At 31.6% G+C, this 22,728-nt stretch overlaps 1 protein-coding gene across 1 annotated transcript in view; it reads right to left on the reverse strand.

The window, feature by feature from the left end:
- Positions 1 to 22,080, reverse strand: part of LOC106465066 (nephrin-like) — a 108,878-nt gene extending 86,798 nt beyond the window's left edge. Inside the window, exon 1 of the mRNA XM_022393356.1 lies at positions 21,802 to 22,080. Coding sequence (XP_022249064.1) covers positions 21,802 to 21,907 — 106 coding nt within the window. The 5' untranslated portion in view covers positions 21,908 to 22,080. The remainder of the gene's footprint in view (positions 1 to 21,801) is intronic.
- Positions 22,081 to 22,728: the final 648 nt, after the last annotated feature.

Raw genomic sequence — 22,728 nt, forward strand, 5'->3', positions numbered from 1 at the left:
CTCAAGACGTTTGTTGAGTCTAACCCAAGACAACACACTCGTGAAATGGACCTGAAATTGCATTTCTCTCATGAGACAATACGTAAACATCTAAGGAATATGGAAAAACTTCATAAAGAAGGTGTTTGGGTGCCTCACAAACTCTCCGATGATCATCGTTTCCAATATGTGGACGTTGCTTTGTTTCTTCTGGCGCGTAATGTGCGTGAACCATTTTTGGACAGAATTGTCACCGGTAATGAAAAATGGATTCTCTATGCGAATATTAAAGAACAAAAACAATGTCTCAGTCTTAAACAAAAACCACTTCTACCCCAAAACCTGGACTCCATCCGCAGAAAGTGATGCTTTACATTTGGTGGGACATCAAAGAAGTAACTCATTTCGAACTTCTCAATCTACAGCGAATTGTCAATGCAGAGATCTATAGTCAGCAACTGGAACGTTTAAATCAAGCCCTTCATCAGAAACGCACTTCACTCGTCAATCGGAAAGGTGTTCTTCTTCTCCAGGACAATGCACGTCCACATGTGGCACGTTTGACGCAACACAATATTATAGAGTTGGGTTGCTGAAGTTCTCTCCCACCCACCATATTTTCCAGATATGGAACCATCTGATTACCATCTTTTTCGTTCGTTGCAATACTATCTTAATGGGAAAACGTATGCAAGTCTGGAAGGTGTTAAAGAGGACATCAACATGTTTTTTGGTTTAAAGCTAAGTGATTTTTTTAATCAGGGCATTAACAACATGATTGTACGATAGAAAAGCATCATTGAATAGAGACTATTTCATTTAATAAATGTTTTGTTTTGATATATAAGTTGCTCGGGTTTTTACATCTAAAAAAGCAACATTAATTTCTTGACGAACTAATACATACCTTTCAAGTCCTTCGACGCAGCTTTATTATCCTTAAGAGTACACTTAGAAATCGTACACCAAAGACATTAGCTGGGGTAATGAAAACTGCACAAGAGGAGTAGAGCAATGTTGAAGTAACCTTATCCATCGATGCAAGTGGCATGGTTAAAAAAGCAGAAGGTGATAAATTACGATTGCCGAATAAAATATTGTCTTCGATACTAGAATGTCGACCTTAATAACTATTAAAATAATAATGGTTTTCCGCAGACACAAATAGTTTTATTTTCTATCTACTCATCAAACTGTTTAATTACTGCAATTCTACAGATAATTATCGATTAGATATAATATTCCAATTCCAACCAACCACGGGTGAATATTTTCAAGCAAAGAAGTTTATGGGAACATTATGAAACTTATTAACACTTTTCAAATAACAACTGAATGTCATATTTTCAAATTGTTTGCTTTAGATATTCGAGCTAGTTTTCCATAATATTGAACTGCTAGATTAAGAGTAAGGCAAGCTAGTCAACAATACTTAGCGCCAACTCTTGGGTGCTTCTATTTGACTGTTTGGATTGAATTGTTATTTTTATAACACACAGTTAATAAGTAATGTGTGTCTTAATATCACGAATTCCAATGACGTCATACTTGTGTTAAAAATGGAACTAATATTTAAATGAAAAGAAATTTTTGCATTTCATGATTATAGAAAAAGCTATTAAGTCATATTCCCGGCGTCCTTACTTTTTTAACAATTGACTAGAGGAAAGGCAGCCAGTCAGTAGCAACCTACCACCAATCAACCAAGTTAAAGAATTGACTATCATTCTTATAACGTACACACAACGTAAAGTGTAGATAAAATTGTTGGTGATGCACAGATTCAGCTTGGCTCGCCAGCTACGAAATCCACAGCTCTACCACATTGTCAACCGGTGCCCAGAAAGGAAAGAATCAATAATAAGTTAAAGCATCACGAAAATCTAACTATCTGCTGTGTCCGCTGTGAGCAAGTGAACATCGGATTTTAGTGTTATAAGTCCGTAGACGTACCGCTGTCCCATCGGTGACAGTGGAGTAATTTAGACAAAATTACAAATTTACATGAAACGGTAAGCTTGATATTTATTCAGATATTTTGAATATTTATGAAGTCCAGTGATGTTTGGAAATGCAATTTTGATATAGATACAATAAATATTTCATGTATCCTTTATAAAAAAGTATAAAGTATTTTCTTTAACTTTTATTTATCCGATAAAATTAGCTCCGCTGAACCTATTCAAAACATCACTAGACTTCATAAATATTCAAAATTTCTGAATAGATATAATAAGCCAATAGGAAAACAATTTTACTGATGATTTGAGCTCATATTAAAATGCTCATACACGCGAGATAAACGCTTTTAACATAGACTTGATGAACAACAAGCTGATGAATGAATGTTAATATCATATTTTAAAAAATGTAACACAAAAAGTATTTGATTAAACTACTATTATATATAGATATATATGCATTACCTGATGATGACAAAACCTTGTCGAAACGTTGTACATTTGCTGTCATGTTAAACTTATATTAAAGTTTTTCTTCATTACCCATTTAAGCCGTCTCCAGCCATTATTATATATGCATTACATTCCTATTATCACTATTACACATATCAGGGAAAAATTGTTTCGGGAATAACATAGCAATGTGGATTGTTATTGCTATTAATCACAAAGCTACACAAAGGGCTATCTGTGGTCTGCCCACTACGGGTATCGAAACTCGGTTGCTATCAGTATAAGTACGTAGACATGCCACTGGGGAGAGGCAGCAATGTGGATCACGATGCCATGTTTTCTTGATGGAATAAAACTATCACAATGTTAGTATTTTTACTTTTTTTTATAAATAAATAGCTGCTTATTCGAAATTTTTCTGAAAGTATAACATTATTTGGGTACACAATACTATTTACAAACAGTGAGTTAAAGGCGAATTAAGGTTGACCTATATACGGAATACAAGTGTCTAAGTCTCTCGGTTAAGGAAATTTCCAAAATCAATGTTTAGCTATTGAAAGTCGTTTTTAGTGAGTAGCATTTGTTGCACTAAATTAACATTTTTTACGGCCTGTTTATCGTAAAACTTACTTAACTATCAATGTAATAAAAGCTAGTTTATAGTTTAGAGTGCATCATCGTAACTTTAAAGGTAATTACGCCTGTCTGGATTGAAGCTTATGAACATTCTTATGTCAGTGTTTGTACGATACCATACGCTGTGTCGTCGTTGAACAGATCTTTTTTACCATATTGTTTCCAAGTTACTTTCACCAGAATTATTCTTGATATGCAGGAGACAAATTCCTTCTTTAGTGGATCGATTCCTTAATTGAAAAATATGTCACAATGATCGTGTAGGAGTTTTTTGATGTACAGAAATGTGAATATAACTCAACGATGTAGGATGCCAAATATTTAATTATAGTATATTTTGAGCTCTAACAAGTTATACGGATAGATAAGTACTAGGAATAATATTATATGAAACTGTGTTTTTACTTTTATTAGTAATAGTTACATTGTCGGTTTTATTAGATTTTATGGTATATTTATCCGAGTATTTTGAGTAAAAAGAATTTAATTAACCAAGCTTTGATTCGAAATATCACGTGTAGCACATATTAGGTGAGTATTAAAGCTTGTTTGTTTGTTTGTTATGAATTTCGCTCAAAGCTACACGCGAGCTATCTGCGCCAGCGGTCCCTAATTTAGCAGTGTAAAACTAGAGGGAAGGCAGCTAGTCAACACCACCAACTCTTGGCCTATTCTTTTATCAACGAATAGTGAGATTCACCGTACTATTATAACGCCCCCACGGCTGAAACGACGAGAATGTTTGGTGAGACGTAGATTCGAACCTGCGAGAGTATTAAAGCAACAGACTATTTACCTTTCCAAGATTATGTTAAATTTTTGTATTTATGTGATTTCACTCTAAATATATATTAACACGTGACAAATGTTTTTAGTTGTCTAATTTCTAAACAGATTAAAATTAACTAAGTTCGCTATACATCTTAAGAAACTTTACAGCGAACTATCATAAAATGAACTCCTGCTCAGAAGGCTTTTAATATCAATTTACCTAAAAAGAGGTCCATTATTTTCTTCTAAATAAAAATTATGTTCAAGAAAGTAAATAATGTATTAACACAGCTCTTTATAGGTAAGAAAAAACATACAAATTATTAGAACAATAAATATAAAACAAAGACAACGTATGAATGACATTTCTGCTAATTTTCTTTTGGAATTCTGTATTGTTACAAAAGATGAAAATATCTAATCCCTCAAAAATCACGTGGGAATAAGTTTCATTTGAGTTACATTATAAATCACATCTGCTTTGTTTTTCTCATACCTCAGTTACGAAGACTACTGTTCCCGTGAAGTAATCTTTCCTGAATGTGTTATGCCAAGTTGGGTAAATTACTTCATTGCATTCTGACGATATTTGATTATAATCCTGACTCAAGACACCAAATTATATTAGCCAAGCGAATCTCGGTGATAAAAAGCAGTCATGTTTTTCTTTATGTTTTGAGTTTTTGTGTGCTAATACGTCAGTTATGTAATAATTTTTGTAATTCAAAAAATAATTTTAAAAACCTAACAATAGTATGTCTACATATGCCCCTCTAAAATGCATAATAGATAATAGTATTGAATCTTTGTCTTCCTTTGTTTTTGTCAGTCTGACAGGAGGAAAGCGTTAGTGCCTGATTTGATATGGAGATAAAATCATTTCTAGGTTAAAATATATAGATATAAATATACACATGTATTTTGTGGTATTTCAATCTAAAGATAAGAACTTTTAAACTGCCAATTTTTGTAAGCACAATTGCTATGCCCATAACTGCCAGAAAAGCATTAATTTGTTAAGTGATTATCTGATACTTCAAAATTTATACTACACGCGTATAACACTTATATAATATTTCTGGCTGAATAGTTAACGTTAGATGACTTATTTCCTTAAAAATACAATTTAAGATAATAAAGTTTAATTTGTATTGACGTTTTGTATGAGTTATTGCAATAAAACTACCACCAAGAAGTTTGTGTACTTGTTTTTTACAGTGTTAGTAGCTTATACGATCACTTAAGCCTATTTTCTATTTATTGATATTTAAATTTTTTTTACAAGGTAGTAATTAACATGTGTCCTATATTTCGGCTATTAATATAATATGCTGTTCAGGGAAGTATTTGAAATAAAGGCTTGAATATTAAATCGAGGGTCTAATCATTAGAAAGGCTGATGTGATTTCTTCTGGATAGTACCGTCATGATTTGAATCAATTATTCGAATGGTTTCAAGATGGATAATCAGGTGTTATTGAATTCTATTTTTACATGTGTTCTGAAGTAAGTGGGTGTAAACGATTTTTTTACCCTTCTTTTCCTTGGTTAATATTCCATTATTACAACCTGTTCTGCTGTCTTCTTCTCTGATATGATGTGTTGTTGCCGATAGGTAGATATTGCAGTCTCGTATGACTATTATGGTCTATAACTAATACTTTTGTGTTTGTTTATCAAATGTATTAGAGTCGGAACTCACAAAAGATGTTGTAAATGTTGATTTTGTTCTAGTCATTGTCTTTAAATGTTTTGTTGTGCCTTAACTGCGATTGTATTGAGCTGTGGTTTCTAATTACTGTTGCAACTTGATGCTATTTATATATCCTCAGAAATTTTTCCCATAGAGGAACATTGCTGTTCATCTGCAACTTTCTTCCTGATTGGTGTTTATTTTATTTTTCAAATGTACATGGCATCCATTGTTAAGGAGAGTTGAGTGATGTGTTTTCTTCCTTCTTCTGTATTATTTTTTCTTTCTTTCTGGACTCTGTACAGTGTATGATGCTCGTCTTTACACAGGTGGGCTGATTTAAATTAATGTAGAAAATTTTATTAGCGGCTGTGGATTTCTTGTAAATTCTTGTGGTGCTAGGGTATTTTTCTCTTCGTAACCATCAAGTCTTGGAATGGGAGATTGTTACCTTCTTCTGTTTCTGTTGTAAATTAGACATTGCCTGTTCACATGGTTCATAAGTTCTGGAATATTGTCCAAAATGTGTGGCTATCTATATCTTTGCTAAACTCTGGATCTCACAGCGGCTGTTATGTTTAAAATGTTCTGTTTAAATGTTATTTAATACTGGTGAAAGGGTTAGTTTCATAACTACATCTTTTTGTTATTAGTATTAGGTATTTTCTTGACGGAAGAAGGCTGAAAGTCTGTCATGTTAAAAATAGAAAAACACCTGAATTTTTTGTTCAACTTTAACCAATTCGTATATAAGTGAAGAATTTCAGTATAAAGCTAAAGTAAAACATACGAGCATTGTACCAAAGCGCCCTTTCTACAAAGTGGTTTGATATTATGCTGGATCAATTAAAGCTTTCAAGACAGGATTAATTCGGTTTTGTAATAAACCAGAAAGACACTGAAACATTTCAGGTGGAATGTTACATATTATTTAATGAGAACAACCTTTAAATCTTTCAAGAGTGTCAAATTATAAAATTTATGACAATGTCTGGTTTCAAGAATACAATATAAGGGTTCAATAACACTTAATTCTGGTGATGGGGCATGTTAGACGCCTGAGGGCTTATGAAAGCTCCATGAAGTAGTATTTATCAATAATATAATGGGATTAGGTGTAATATCAACTTAACAGATGCTTCAATTTGTTCTTTTAATAAATAGTTGAATTATGCCTTCAATGGTAAAATACAGCCAACCTTTATAGATGGAACAAAGCTCTCAATATTTATATTTCTTCATTTTTATACATAAAGGATGAGAAAAAATGGTAAACATGGACTAACCCGATCAGGTCACGTTTTACTATTATTGTTTTAGTCCATAAAATGTAGCCATTATATGCACAAACAACTGTTGTTTGGCGTTTGTATAACTGTTAGTCTGTTCCTGTATCTCAGAAGTTTGAGCCCATGTGACTCATTTTGTTTATAACATTGGTTAATGTCGTTCAGATATTAAATACTAAGAACATATGCGTTGCTATTTTCTTCTTTTGTCTTTTCACACTGCAGACTACTTTACAAAACCAATTTCATCACCGTTGGTAGTCGTTCTGCCAATACCCTAGACTGTCGTTTCTGAGCACCACCATTCTTTAAAATATTGTTTATAGACTTATCATTCAGTCAGTAACATATAGCTATTCACTTTTCAAAGTTTATTACATATTTCCTGTAAAATGTGATGCCTGAAAATGAAGCATAGCTAGGATGGTTAGCAGTTTTTCTAGACTCCTTTTACACAACTGTGGATGATATTCACGAGATTAATATAATCAATGAACAGACTTGTACACCTATAAAAACGGTTCCAAGAGAAGTATCTCACTTTTTGTAACACCCCCTTATGTCTGCAGCGACATTATAATACTTACTTCAAAAGAGTGTCGAGCTGATGATTGATATTAATACAACAGTCAAATATCAGATTACAGCTAAAATCTTACATTTTGAAAGCTGATAAATAACTATGCTATTCCTTCATTTCCACAACAGAGCGAAGAATCATATATTAAAATATGTAAAAGTTTTGTAGTGAAAGAGGAAGACCAACAGCTATATAAGTATAGGAGCTAGGAAATGCTTACGGATATATATATTTATATCTATATACATATATATATATGTGTGTGCATACAAGCTTTCCCACTTATTTTTGTGGAAAGGTTTGTACCATAAGCCTAGATTAGGTAAACATAACGACCACCTAGCTCATGTTTGCTAATAATGTTTTAATGAGTTATTCAAGATACGTTCAGGCAATCGGATTATCAAAAAAACTCGAGGTTTTAGAAAGCAGTAACATGATATGGATGTTCTAATCGGATAACCTAACAAAATGAAACATTAGACATAGCACGAAATGTAACAAATAAGTTTGTTTGTAATTAAGCACAAAGCTACAGAATGGGCTATCTGTGCTCTGCCCACCACGGGTATCGAAACTCAGATTCTAGCGTTGTAAGTCCGCAGACATACCGCTGTACCACTGGGGGCGTAACAAATAAGACGGCAAATTCGTTATTATGCTGCTTGTTTACTGAACGTTGGGATGATGAACAGTACTATGGTGAGTACAAATGAAACTGAATAATATTATGCAGATTAAAACAGGAGCTTTAACACACTGGCTGGCTGGTGTGAAGATATACTCTAACTTTCACACATTAGTGTTAAATATGGATGATTTAGACTCTTGACAGTAAAAGTTGCCAGAACACAACTGAATTATTTAGGGCTAAAGTAAGGCTACCTTCTTAATCGGAAAGTTAAAATGAGGCTGATAAAATAGCACATTCCCAGATGACAAACCACAACAAATCCATTCTGACATAGTAACTTCCTTTAAAAATCAATGAAACCCAAGCGTGTTATTTCTTAATCTCCCTATGATTACCAAAAGTAGGGCAGACATCAAAGGGTTCATTTCTTCAATATCAGTCACCCAGGAGTTATCGAATACTCTGGTGAGTTGCTCATGCATTAAGTACAGTCCTAATACGATGTTTAACAAGTCTGTAAATGACTTATTGTTCCCATGTAAAACCAAACCAAAGCTAATATAAAAAACAACATGCATGTAAATTATATATATATATATTTACGAAGATATAAACTTTGTCCACTTACCTCAATGAAATGGTATTATCTTAGTGCATTTTGGCCATAGGTTTATATTAGGCAACTACAGAGACCGTTCTAGTGGCTTTTGTTCGATAATAATAATGATACTATTTCGAGGAAAGATTGCAAGGTTTAATATTAAGCTATCATTAAAATATTTATTAATTCTTTAAACAAGTATAGATTATAAATATTATCTAAAATAAACATAATTTACAAATTTTAGTAACTTAGTGAGACTAGTAAGTGAAACGGTTATTCGTCAGTAATTAAAATGGCTAAAGTTTAGTTGTTAGTATACAGTTATTCACTCTTTCTATGCTAGAAAGGCCATTGTGCTAGCAATAAATAAAGTATTTCAAACATTTTCAGTCATATTTCGGTGTACCATTTAATGTGTTTATTCAATCCTCTTATAAAAATATTTCAAATCATTCTGTACGGTACTGCCACATTGGCTCTAATTTGATATTTTTAAACTAAATGTAACATAATATGAGCTAGAATTGCTACTTGTGGTCGATCGTACACATTTTAATGGTATGATTATCCCTTATTGCCCGACGTCACAATTTCTATTGTAAAAAGTTTCTGCGAAAGAAGACAGGGTCAACTTAAAAAACACAGAATCTTCTGTACATCAATATCAGTTTCCAAGACCATGTTTAAACACATCAAAGGCATGAAAGCTCATTGGAGCTTCCTGCAATGGGAAGAAACCTTACAGGAATGATATACGGACAACAAGTAACCATTTGGTTTTTAAAGTACATTCTTGCACATTCTCCCCTGAGAAAAAACAAAAAGTTGAACCCTGCTTTTATATGTCAGGAAATTATCGATTCCCCTCTTAAACTTCTTCAAGTGGTGGAGTGCATTACTGCTGACAGCAGCTTATTCCATAAGCGAATCAAAATGTTGGAAAATCAAAGGTGTCTAAGCTGGATCCTCGTCTGTCTTTTAAAGATCTTAACATGTATCTTCTCGTCCTATAGTCTTCAGAATAAGGAATTCGGGGGGTGGGGGTCTTTATCTTGTCCAACCTCAGATAATTTTGCAAATTTCAACAAAATCACATCTTACAGTGTTTTTGCTTAAAATTAGCTAAGTAGAGTTAAAACTATCCCTATATGATAATACTTTCATCCCCAGAATCATCCTAGTAGCCCTCTTACAATAGAAAATTCGAACTGTACGCAGTATTTCAAATGATGCCTGTCTAATGATGTGTTTAGAGTTAATTACCTCTTTTGAGTTGTAATCCTTATATATATATATATATATATATATATACACACACACTACTTAATTTTAGTTATCATACACTAGCAATGGCTCAAGTGACTTATCCACCAAGTTCCTAAGATCCCTTTCTTTATTTAACCTATGTGCTCGTATGGGATTGCCGTTGTTTCAGTTTGTACAGTCATCTTCCTCACCTGAAAACAGATGCTGATTACGAACTGCCCCTGGAAGCCTGTAAACACCGTTTGACAATCTTACTCTCCTCGTAAAAAGCTGTGATTTGTTTCGTCCTGTTATCAGTTTACAGAGAGTTGATTACGATGTGCTAAAACGAGTATAAATAACAGATCAGCAGATAACGAATACATCCGATATAAAGTCGCATTTTTATCATTTGTCAGAAGCAGGTTGTCTGATGTAGCCAAAACTTGGTTCTTTTTTATATCATTTGTCAGAAGCAGGTTGTCTGATGTAGCCAAAACTTGGTTCTTTTTTATACCATTTGTCAGAAGCAGGTGTCTGATGTAGCCAAAACTTGGTTGTTTTTGAGAAGAGTGTGTTGCACTCGTTTCGTAAGCAAAACATTCATACATTTGTATCATAAAAATGTCTTCAGTTAGAGAATATATAATTTCCAATTCGGAGATATTTGTAGTAGTTAAGGATATAGGTTAACAAAGGACAACGGAATCATCCACAAAGAGACCTGCAACAAGTCGTTCTTCTGTTGTGGTAAACAAAATGCAGCAACTTGTCACAAAAAAAAAAAACGTTAGTGCCAAAAGCCATCCACGTTTCCCAGGCAACACACACACAAAAAAAACATAATTAAGAAGGATTTCTGTCAGCATAGGCACACGAGTCACGTGTACACAAATTTCTTCTACGACGATATGTCCGTTCAACCCTCGTATATATATAAATCAACTAGAGAATAAAATGAGTATCCATGCTATTCCATGCAAATACATACTGGTCTATGGAATTTAGGCAATAGCACTATTGAAACGAACGCTAGGAAATTTTCATTCTCTGTGGATTAAGGAAAAACAACAAACATTTAAGTGTTTTTGGACATGACAACCTAACGACGGAGCCTTTTGTAACGGAAACTGCGATGTAAGGCTACTGTGTGTGTCGAGATGCACGATCGTCAAAAAGAGAATAACAGACGTGGTGATATAGATTGTATTCACACAAATATAAAATGCCGCAAAGTGCCAATAAATTTCATTGTACTTAAGAGAAATATGTTGTAGAGTTTCAGTTTCTTAGGAAACATTTAATATTTTGTATAAATGAAATTTATTTACTTCGTTCATCAATCTAACATACGATCGATTTATAATTTTAACACATTAAAAGTCAAACAATGTAAACAATTAGATGTGTTTAAAGGATAATAAAAAAGTGTGATCATAAGTATATTTATGCTGAGAATGGCATCTAGATTATTGAGAAGAAGTTCTGAACTTTATCTTTTTACAATTTTACATTGCTTGTAACGTTAGAGATAAAGCTATATATACCTGTGACCACGCAAAATAAGAAAAACCATATACAAGAAATTTAATAAAAATGGAATTGATAACGTACTAATTAGCCACTTTAACAGTCTGCTATGATTCCTCAAGATATTTTTGGAATAGAAACAGACACTTATCTGGCACTATTACCATTTATGAGTTACCAAAATCTACAAAAGCAGTTTTTCGCTTAAACCCATGCTTCACTTGACGTTCCTCTTGTTTGGTAAACATTTAGAAGCTATCACGAATTTTTAAACTTATTAATAATAAAGATTACATCACAACTCCAAATCCACAAAAGCCAATTGTAATTTTTTTATTATAACTAAATTTGAATAATTTGTTACCCAATATGTGATATTATCAGCATATTGGGTAATATTAATATAACCATTATTACTTGTTGGATATGGAATATCGTTTGTATAGATACTAAATAATAAAGGGCTTAATACTGTGCATTGGGGTACTCCTACCATTGGAGAAAAATTTCAGATTCTATGTCATTTAATCTAATACAAATTACCCTGTTTTAAACAACAATTATTTATCCATCTTATTTCGGAATATGGCAATTTAAAATCATGAATTAATTTATAAAGTAATTCGTTGAACCAATTTTATCAAACACTTTTTCAACATCCAATAAGATGGCTCCAGTTGGGTTATGGTGATTAAATCCATCAACTATGGATTCGGTAAGTCTGACAAGCTGTTCTCATGTCGACTGATTTTTCCTAGAACAAGTTTGATATTTATTAAAACTTTCTTCTAAACATTGTATTAATCTATTATTAATTATTCTTCCAAAACTTTAAATAAATAGCTTGTCAAACTTATGGGTCTATAATTACTTGGATCACTTTTACTCTTATTTGGTTCTGGAATCATGGTGTTAATACTTTTCTTCCATTTTGTAGGAATATAACCAGATTTCAATGAAGATTAAAAAGATTTATTAATTTGCAAACAGCTATCGTTAGCTATTTTAAATGTATAATCTCTTAAACTTTCTATAAGTATATTATTAAATTTATTTCAATCAGCTTTTCTTTAAAATTAAGTTTAGATTATTTTTTTATTTTGATCATATACTTTTTTTCGTGTACTTTTATGTAAATTATTACTGGAAAATATCACTGTTGACATCTTCACCTAAATCAAAATTAGATGTATGTTTACAAAACTTTTTAGTGATTATAATATAGTCTAATATATCTGACTCACCTTGTTATGTTACTGGTATGAGTGTATCTTCCTTAATTTAACATAATTAGATTAAATTTATCAATCATATCTAATAAATAGTTACCATTAAAATCAGTTTCTCTACATCCCCACCCTATATGTTTGCTATTTAATATCCTAAGATTAACAAATTTACATTATTGTTTACTAATTTTTGAATTAAATGTTTATCTGGATATTTGTTTGGATATATACAAATATTAGCTGTGGTAAATTTTATTGTATTAATCCAGATATTAACTACAACCACTTCATTTTCAAGAGTATTAATTTCAGATAATGATTTAGATTTATTACTTTCTAAAGTTACTACCCCTAAATTATGCTTATTTACTTCTCTATCTTTTTTATACACTGTATAATCACTTCATTCAAAATATTCATTCAAAATATGTTTTGTTTCAGAGATACATACTGTATGAAAACTATTTTCCAATTAGGTTACCTTGAATATTAATAGATAAAACATCAACATTATCTCGCCTTGTTCTTTTTGGCAAATGTAGTTAAATTTTGACTAACTGTACTTTGTGTAGCTACTATTTTTTCATATGTACATTTTGGATCTAGTTTTCACAATTTGATTACTGAATATATCACACACTGGTTTAACTACATCACTTCTTGTAGTTTTTGAGTTTCTAGTCTTGATTAACAATTCAGTTAGAATTAATGTTATATAAAATCTTATATTTTAAGTCAATTACAATTTTATCCATCATGGTTTGAGTTATAAATTTGTTTGGTGTTTCTTTGGATAACATAGCAAAAGTCTTTTTTTACTATAATTCTTTGGTGTATTCAAATATTTCCCTTCTTCTTCTTTACATCTTTTACATTTTTTAAAACCATAATGATGTTGTTCACCACAATTTACACATTTAATCTTATCTCTTTGCTCTATACATTCCTTGAGACTATGATTTCCAACATACCTTACACACTTTGTTTCATTGAAGCAGCTATCTGTCATATGTTCAAATTGTTGACATTTGTAGCACTGAATTACAGATGAAAAGTTTCTATACTCTCCTATTTTAAAATGTAGATATCCAATATGGAGGCCATTTTCAATTAATCCATTACCATTTTCTTCTTTTATTAAAAATACTAACTGTTGGCTCACCTGTTCTTCAGTTTATTATTCTTCTAATTTTAATTCTTCCATAATATCCTCTGTTTCAATTGTATAATTCACACCTTGCATAACTATAATATTCTGTCCTTGCATTTTGTAATTGTATTGCAATCTTATTAAAACTTTTGGTCCAGAAAATTTTCCTTCAGGCTATTTTCCAAGTAGTTTTTTCTTCATCAGTTTTTATAACGAAATTTTACCATTTTTTAATCTCTTAACTATTCTGAGTTTCGAATCTGGAAATAATTTCTTAATCTCCTTACAAACCTTAAATTAATATCAAACTCTTTTGGTACATTTTTAACTATAATAGGAGACAAATCTGTATTAATGTTATTTTTCCTTTGTTCAATTTCTTTCGTTTCTTTCTTCAGGCATTTAGTTTTATTTTTTTTATTTATATATTGGTGATCTGTTAGGTTAAGTGTAGGTTTCATTTTTAAAAATTCTAATCTTCATCTCCTGTATCAATGCTGGAATCCACCTCTTAGGTGTTCATATTTATATCTTCATATTCTTTAAAATCTTCCCTGTTTTAGAATTGACTTCATTTTTGTTTTTTCTTCTAATTCCGCCATTAGTATAAGTTAACCCTAACAAAAATTAGGGTTAACCTAAACTCTAAAATAGACTCTAGCAAAAATCAAAATAGTCTCAAAGTTTCTAAAAATATTACCAAAGTAAAATAATATTAAAAAACTTACTTTAAAATTGCGATAAAATTCCAACTAATAAGATTAAATATCTTACCAGTTAAATTTAGAAATGAGAGCTGTCAACAGACACGTCGTACACGATTGAATAAGTGTACCAGAATTTACTCTTCGAAGAAATAGGTTTATTTTGATGTTGAATGACACCATTAAAGTTTACGTGTGGTAAAATTTAAAATAATCAAGGAAAATCTTAATAATCACGACAGTCTTTGTAAATGCATTCAATATGTGTTTGTTTTCAAACGTAAATATTAAATAATTTACTGTCAGAATAACCATCGTGTTTATCAAAAAATATAAATTTAGTAATATATTAAGCAGCTCTTCTCATCCCTTACCTTGGAGAGTTTTCAAAACCAAGTTAATGGTTGTGAAACTGTTAATATCAAGAAACTTAAAGAAGAAAGTTAAAACATATTCATTATTCAAAGTTGTTTTACCCATAAATGGGTCATTATACATTTCAATCTTACAAGGATAAACATATTTGTCTTACAAATAAATCAGTAAATTGTATATAAACAATCAACATACTGATATGAAATGAAAAATTAGTTCATAAATATTAAAATCAATATTCTCTGGAAGACGTTATTGTTTAGCGTTCAAAGAACATTTTTTCAGGTATTGTATTATGTTTAAGCTTGGATATTGAAAAATTGAAACAATATTTGATATTACGAGATTACTTATAAAAAATATAGTACAAGATAGAAAATAAATAAACAACAAAAAGTTTATAAGACGGTAAGTCTATGCAAGTAAATATATATTTTTTTAATTATTCCCCCTCGTGATGTATCAATATTTAGCTGTTAGTTTTCAGACTAGCTGACCAAGGTCAGAATTGATTCTGCCAGAAACATCATTTGGGTTCGCTATAACGACACAGATTAATCTACCACAGAGCACTGTAGCCAGTAGCACTGTACGAGATTTACTGACACTGATTTATCGTTCTTTGCACGGTACAGTCGCAGTGAATGAAGTGGGTTTATCGAACGAGCACCTCGGCTTGGACACGATTATTAGAGAAAGTGGGCATTGTCAGCGGGACACTTCTTTGCAAACTGGATGTTGTTCATGATTGTCCTTTCTCCTTTCATTGGAACTGCACCGTATTCCGTTGATTAGGTACGTTATGCTTTATTATCTTTTGTAGAAGCCGATAAATTTGAAAAAAAAAAAATCGACAATAGCAGGGACATCCCGTTTAGTATCTTTCTGCTTGGTTTGATATAAAAAGGCACAATTGCTATAATATATACGTGTGCGTGTGTGCTTGTGATTATAAGTATGTATTGAGTTGGTAATTCTTAAATAGAACATTTTTATAATATATACGTATGTGTGTGTGCTTGTGAGTATATTAATGTATTGAGTTGGTAATTTTTTAACAGAACATTTTTTATAATATATGCATGTGTGTGTGTGATCTTGTGAGAATAAGTATATATTTAGTTGGTAATACTTTAACAGAACATTTTCTATAATATATACGCGTGTGTGTGTGTGCTTGTGAGTATATGTATATATTGACTTGGAAATTATTTAACAGAATATTTTCATGTAGGGAAGCAAAGCAAAAACCAAAATAGAATCAGCTGACTGTTTTCTTACATAAATATGATAAACTGACTAAAACAATGAATATCTAAAACTTGTAAAAAAAATTTGGAAGAGATATGTTAATTTCAAAATGTAAAAATAACTTGAAAATAAAATAAGAGAAAGACAAACAAAGTCTTAGATTTTTGAAGATCTATAAAATATGCTTTATTACAAATAAATGTTAAAGCAAACTCTTCGGCTGTCAGAATCTGCTCTTACGTAGGTCAAAGCTAATAAAAAACTGTAACAATACTAACAATATGAGAACCTGCCCTTACGTAGGTCAAAGCTAATAAAAAACTGTAACAATACTAACAATATGAGAATCTGCCCTTACGTAGGTCAAAGCTAATAAAAACTGTAACAATACTAACAATATGAGGTGACTCAGAGAAAACCTATACGAGTATGAAATTTAATCTAATCCATAGTTGTTGTTTTAACCGGATAAAACAATTTCAGTTCCATAGTCAAGGAAGACGACAAACAACTTCAGATACCCGGCGTTTAGGCTTACACCATTTTCGAGGATATTTGAGCGCCTCTGGTTATAGTTACCATTTGTAACAGGTAGCGCTCAAAGAATCTCGAAAATGGTGTAAGATGAAACGTTGGGAACAATAAGAAAAAAACTCTTTTTGAAATTGTTTGTCGCCTTCGTTGGATATGGTTTCCAACCTTCAGATTGCACTGAAAATTAAAAAAATATATATAAAAAATTCTCAGTTCAACCAGGTTAAGTTTTAAAAATGAACATTTTATATCAATGTTTGAAAGTGTTAGACCATTTCATAAAGTCATGAACATTTTTTGTTTTATTGTTTTTATAATTTTAATCTTTTAAAATGTTGTAATAAATAGTTCATAAAAATTAAAACGAACCAATTTTGTTTATGGAAATTTTAACTGGTGTAGCGATTATTATATTTTCAAACTTCGATTTTTTATTGAGAATTTTATAATATATTATTTCTTCTTTTAAAACATATACTTGCATTTCCGCGAATGATTAATATAATATTGAATCAAAGAGTATTTGATTATTACTGTAGTAAATGTTAAAGATAATTATTTTTATTTGCTGTCTGGCAACTTTCTATTACAGCTAATATACGTATTTTTTTTTTACTTTGTAATTTATTTTACAATACGACATTTCGACACTTTATTAACATAGATTTTCCCAGAAAAGAATCGATATAATTATTTATCCAGGAACTAAGTTTAATCAAAAATTATATTACACATTCATTTCAATAACAACAAAAAACGACAAGTAAGAAAAGTAAACTATTTCCGTTTAATGGAATGAACAGAAATTGCATCTAACACTAACCAAATCATTTAGTATTTCGTTATCACTAAACTCTTCGTGTCAAGGATCCTATTGTTAGAAAACACAGATTAATCCTGTGAACTATTAATCAGTACAGTCTAGGAGCAAGGAAGAATAAAACTCAAATTAATATAACCAAAACACTTCATGTACATGTTATTTGAAGAATTTCTTGTTTGTTTGTTTGTAATTAAGCACAAAGCTACATAATGTGCTATTTGTGCTCTGCCAACCACGGGTACCGAATCCCGGATTCAAGCGTTGTAAGTCCGCAGACATACCGCTGTACCACTGGGGGGGGGGCGAAGAATTTCTTTGACAATAACTCTAGATTGTGCGCGAGCTTCAAAGAAATCTTACAGATGTGCAACAAAATTATGTAAAGTTAAGCGCACTACTAAAGATAAAACATGATAACCATACACATTTATTTTAAGGAATGAATGATGATTAACTCAGAAAGTTGCCTTAAAATAAATAAAAATAGATTAACGAAGTATTCAGCATTTTTTCGCTCTTTAAGAACGAATTGCGTAAAAAAATCAGTTAAGAAAAAAAAGAGCGATACAGGAGAACTATGATTATTCATGATGTTAGAAATACACGTAGGTTCAAGACGTCTTGTTAGAAACGAATAAAAACCCTATAACCCGAGCGCTTTCGAAAGGTGAACCTTTCTTCTTTAGGGGATTATGTATACAAAAAACAACATCGTCTAAAATCACCTTAACTTTAAAATACGTATATAACTATAAGTCCATGCTTTAGCACTCGAAACGAAAATAAAAAAATAAAGTTTGCCAAAGCAAAATGCTTTTGTGATTGATATAGAATCATTCATTTAAGAAAATTTATTAAAAACAACTAACTAGCTTGCACAGGCTACACTACTTTGAATGAAAGGAAAGTACATGAAACAGAGATATGTTTCGTGTAATATATAATGCATATGAATTTGAGAAGATCTGAAGTTTACTTATATTATGATAGTAATACCACAATATAAGAAAGTTAGTAAAAAATATATATATAACAGCATATTATGTTTTCAGTATAATACAGTTAAAAGCTTATTTTGATCAGTCTAACTAGAACATAGTTATTAGTATGATCTTGATTAAAGATTATAGCTCATGCGCAGTTTCATGTCTCTTATTCTATCTTGAATACTGTTCGGTAAACATTGTCAACTGCTACCTACATTGTTCGAAACAGATCATCAAATCAACTTTGTACGAGAAATTTGAAATAAGGAATGTAGTGAATACCTTTTTTCAGTATACGTCATTGCTTCTTTGAATACACTCAAAAGTGTATCCATCACTAACACCCCCACTACCACCTCGTGGACCAAGCCAGGTCTTAGTGTTAGTGTGTTAGATTGCGAACCTAAGAGTCCATGGTTTGCGTCCCGTTGGGCACTATTCACTTTGGGTGACTCATAACGTAACGGTTAAATCCTTCTCTTCGATTATCATAGCCATGCGTTGGCGATTGACTCTGTTGATTAGGTGAATTCCATCTAATCTATCAGTTCAAAATTGGGGACAATTAGGGCAGATAGATATCCCTTGTGCTGCTTTGCGCGAATATCCGAAGCAAACAAACTAACAAACGCTACTACTATTATACCTATGCACAATATGCATATTTTCAATTTAAACTTTATAAAATATTGACTGTGTTAAAATTTACATTATCGTTAATGAAAAAGGTAAACACTAGGTTAATTTGTAATAAGTTTAAAATTACTTCATCATAAGACTTATAATATTTTCACGCTCATCATATTCGAAAAACAAGAGTTTGAATTATACAACATATGCTGTATGGCGATACAGAAGAGGCCTATCGTTCAATGCTTGAGCTCATCAGGCCATATGGGTTGCAATTAATAAAGTCAATGTTAAACTGCTGTTAGAACAGTCGTTTATGACACATCAAGTCTTATGAGATATAACGCCTAAGTTGGCAGATTACAATTTAAAACCTGAAAGGATTATATAATTTAAGACTTGATGATTATTAAAAATGCTCTAAACTTAATCCTCTACATTTTTAAAATATAAAATTCCTAAAAATGGTAGTTCTCTGCTTCAGCCTAATAGTTTGCCATGGTACGTACACGTAGCTATTCTTTGGCTTTTGATTATTATTAATAATTAAAGCCAATGCATAGTTTCATGCATATTCTATAATCCATCATTCTATCTTGTCACAAGTATGCCAGGCAAACTTTGTTGTTTACTTCCTACACAAGTAGAAACAGATCACCAGATTAGCTTTGTACGAGATTGTGAAAAGCTGAGTATCTTACCAACTAACTAATAACTGGTAGTCTAATTATAAATCCCACTACCTGATCCAACAAGCGTAACCCAATAGTTGGCGAAGGGTAATGTTGACTAATTGACTATTCTCTAATCTGTTAGTTGACACTTGTGAAGGGATAACGCAGATAACCCTTGTGAGACATATAAAGTAATATCTTTTTGTGACCAGGGTCTTGTTTAACGAAATTCAGTCAATTGTAGCAGTGCACATACAGAGGGGTATTTACTTTTGCTGTCAAGTGTCATAGAAGAAAACGAGGTTGTTTCCAGTATTCCACTTATAAAAATATTTCAAAACATTAAGCGTTTCCATATAAGGAATTACAGATGACTATTTTTCAAAAAAACAAAAAATTTACGAATTCTTATCAACGTATAATGTACGTATAGAAGTTTGAATTTCGCGCAAAGCTGCACGAGCGCTATCTGCGCTAGCCCTTCCTAATTTAATAGTGAAAGACTAGAGGGAAGGCAGCTAGTCATCACCACCCACCGCCAACTTTTACCAACGAATAGTGGGTTTGACCGTCACATTATAACGCCCCCATAGCTAACGCCCTAACCACCTGGCCATGCCCGGCTAACATGATGGAAATACAATAGATATATCATATAAATATATATACTAACGATTAATATTTAAGACAAAATTTACATTTTGATAATAATTTTGCTGCTCTTTATCGCATAAAATGATACACACACAAAATGTTTTTAGAGCACTGTTGACTTTTACTTGGGAGATTAGCGTTCGTTGCTTCGGAGCCGTGGGTGCGTCATAAAGGTGACGGTCAAATCTCACTAGTCACTCAGACTAGATTAGCCTGGTAGTTGGTGATGGATGTTGTTGGCTAGCAGCCTTCCTTCCTAATAATTCAAATATAGGCATGGTTAGCGCAGAAATCCTTGGGGTGACTTTTCCCGAATATCGGATAAAAAACAACCATTTTTTATGTTTGATTATTTTTAATGATTTTTCTGTCAGTGGAGACATGCACTAACAACCAGTAATGTTTTGGGACAAAGTGGAGGAGGGCGTTTTGGGTTCGCTCGTGTACTCTTTTAAAGTTTTGTTTTCTTGTTATCATTTTTAAGAAAAGAAATATGAGCGGCAAAAGTTGCAGAATTTTGCCAAAATAACATTCCCTTCACAATAATATTAAAAAAAATTGATCGTGTAAGGCTAAGTTTCCTCCTAACTAACGAGTCTAATCAACTAATAAAGTTAGGATTTTTAAATTTCACGTGTTATACACATGTAGTTTCATTCTTTTGACATCAAAGGAAATATTAAAAGAATGTGCTCTAAAACTAATACAAAGGTTAACGACAACGATAATTACTACAAGAAATTCAATAATGCTATTAGTAGGAAGTCAACCAAAATGTAATCAATAAAATATGATGACATCGCTAGTGGATGTAAGTATTCCGAGCACCTCATAGTTTTATCACTTTTAAATAAATAATTCGCAAACATGTTCGCCCTTTCAGCCGTGGGAGCGTTATATGTTTCGGTCAATCCCACTATTCGTTGGTAAAAGAGTAGCCCAAGAGTTGGCGATGGGTGGTGATGTCTAATTGCCTTCTTACGCTACTAAATTAGGGGCAGCTAGTGCAGATAGCCATCGTGTAGCTTTGCGAGAAATTCAAAACAAACAAGTAATTCAATCCAGATTAAATTAAATACAAGTTAGTTATCGAAACATAAAATGTTTGGAACAGTCCCTAAGAAACTTCACTAAATGTACATCTCTTTAGCTAATTTAATTAACTTGTTTGTTTTTATGTTTTGTTTCAGCACAAAAGTACACAAACTATAGATTATCTACGTCCTTTACCGCGGCAAATCGAACCCTAGATTGTATCATTCTTTGTTCATAAACTTTAAACAAATATTAAACAAAATTCTGATTTTTTTTTAAACCTACTTGTTGGCATATACTTACAATAACATCTTTAAATTAAAGTGAACTAATTATAAATTGATTGAACATTTTATCCTAATCAAAAGTTTTTCATACCTTTTTCGCTTGCTTCGGCATTATGAGTAATCGTTGGCACTAAATTAAAAAGTATAGTAGTTGTCAACACATACATTACGTGAAAACTGTTGATACAAGTAACCATTGTGGATAAATATTTAGTACGTTAGTGTATTTCAGCTGCAGCCTCTCTTCTTCGATCTCAGAAAGTCACTAAAATTGAAACTTATTGAGAGAAAATTTACTGAAAAGTTAATAATTTTGAGCTACTGAACATTTAAAAAATTGAGCACTTCTGTTTTGGCAACGAAGCCTCAACATATTGCGTTGTAAAAACATTAAAAGAACGTAACTCTAGCAATGGTGAAACAGCCAACATGTCGAACTACGTAAAGATGTAATCTGCGGGTTTCTCAACGCTGTCGTAACTTTAACCATTGATTGCTGTCGCTCAGCGCCCTCTGCAACAACAAGCATATTATCCAATATTCTTTTGTGACTGGACTTTTTTATGCGGCTTAACGCTTACTAAGAAAATCAAACAAAGGGACATTCACGGTTTCATGAACCTATCGCTGATTCTATGTATTTCATTCTCATTTTCATCACTTTAAACGCAGCATATTGTAATAGCGTTCATATTATCAGCAAAAATCTATAAAATAAACTAATATATATATTTTTTGCTTAAACAAGAAACTGCTAAACCGATTTCAATCAACCAAAAACATTAATAAATCGTTAGATGAAATACAACATCAATTTACTCAAATAGGTTAATATGTTACATACTGTAGTTGTTATTAATTGTTTATACAAGTGCATTTAAATTTAATAAAGTTTGGTTTTAAGCCTTTGAAATAAATTGATTTTTAAAGTAAATTAAAATATAAACAGCTAGACAAACATATATATATATATATATATATATACATATATTTATATATTGAGAGAAAGAGACTTTAG

Source organism: Limulus polyphemus, unplaced genomic scaffold, assembly GCF_000517525.1.
Source record: "Limulus polyphemus unplaced genomic scaffold, Limulus_polyphemus-2.1.2 Scaffold65, whole genome shotgun sequence".
NCBI lineage: Eukaryota > Metazoa > Arthropoda > Merostomata > Xiphosura > Limulidae > Limulus > Limulus polyphemus.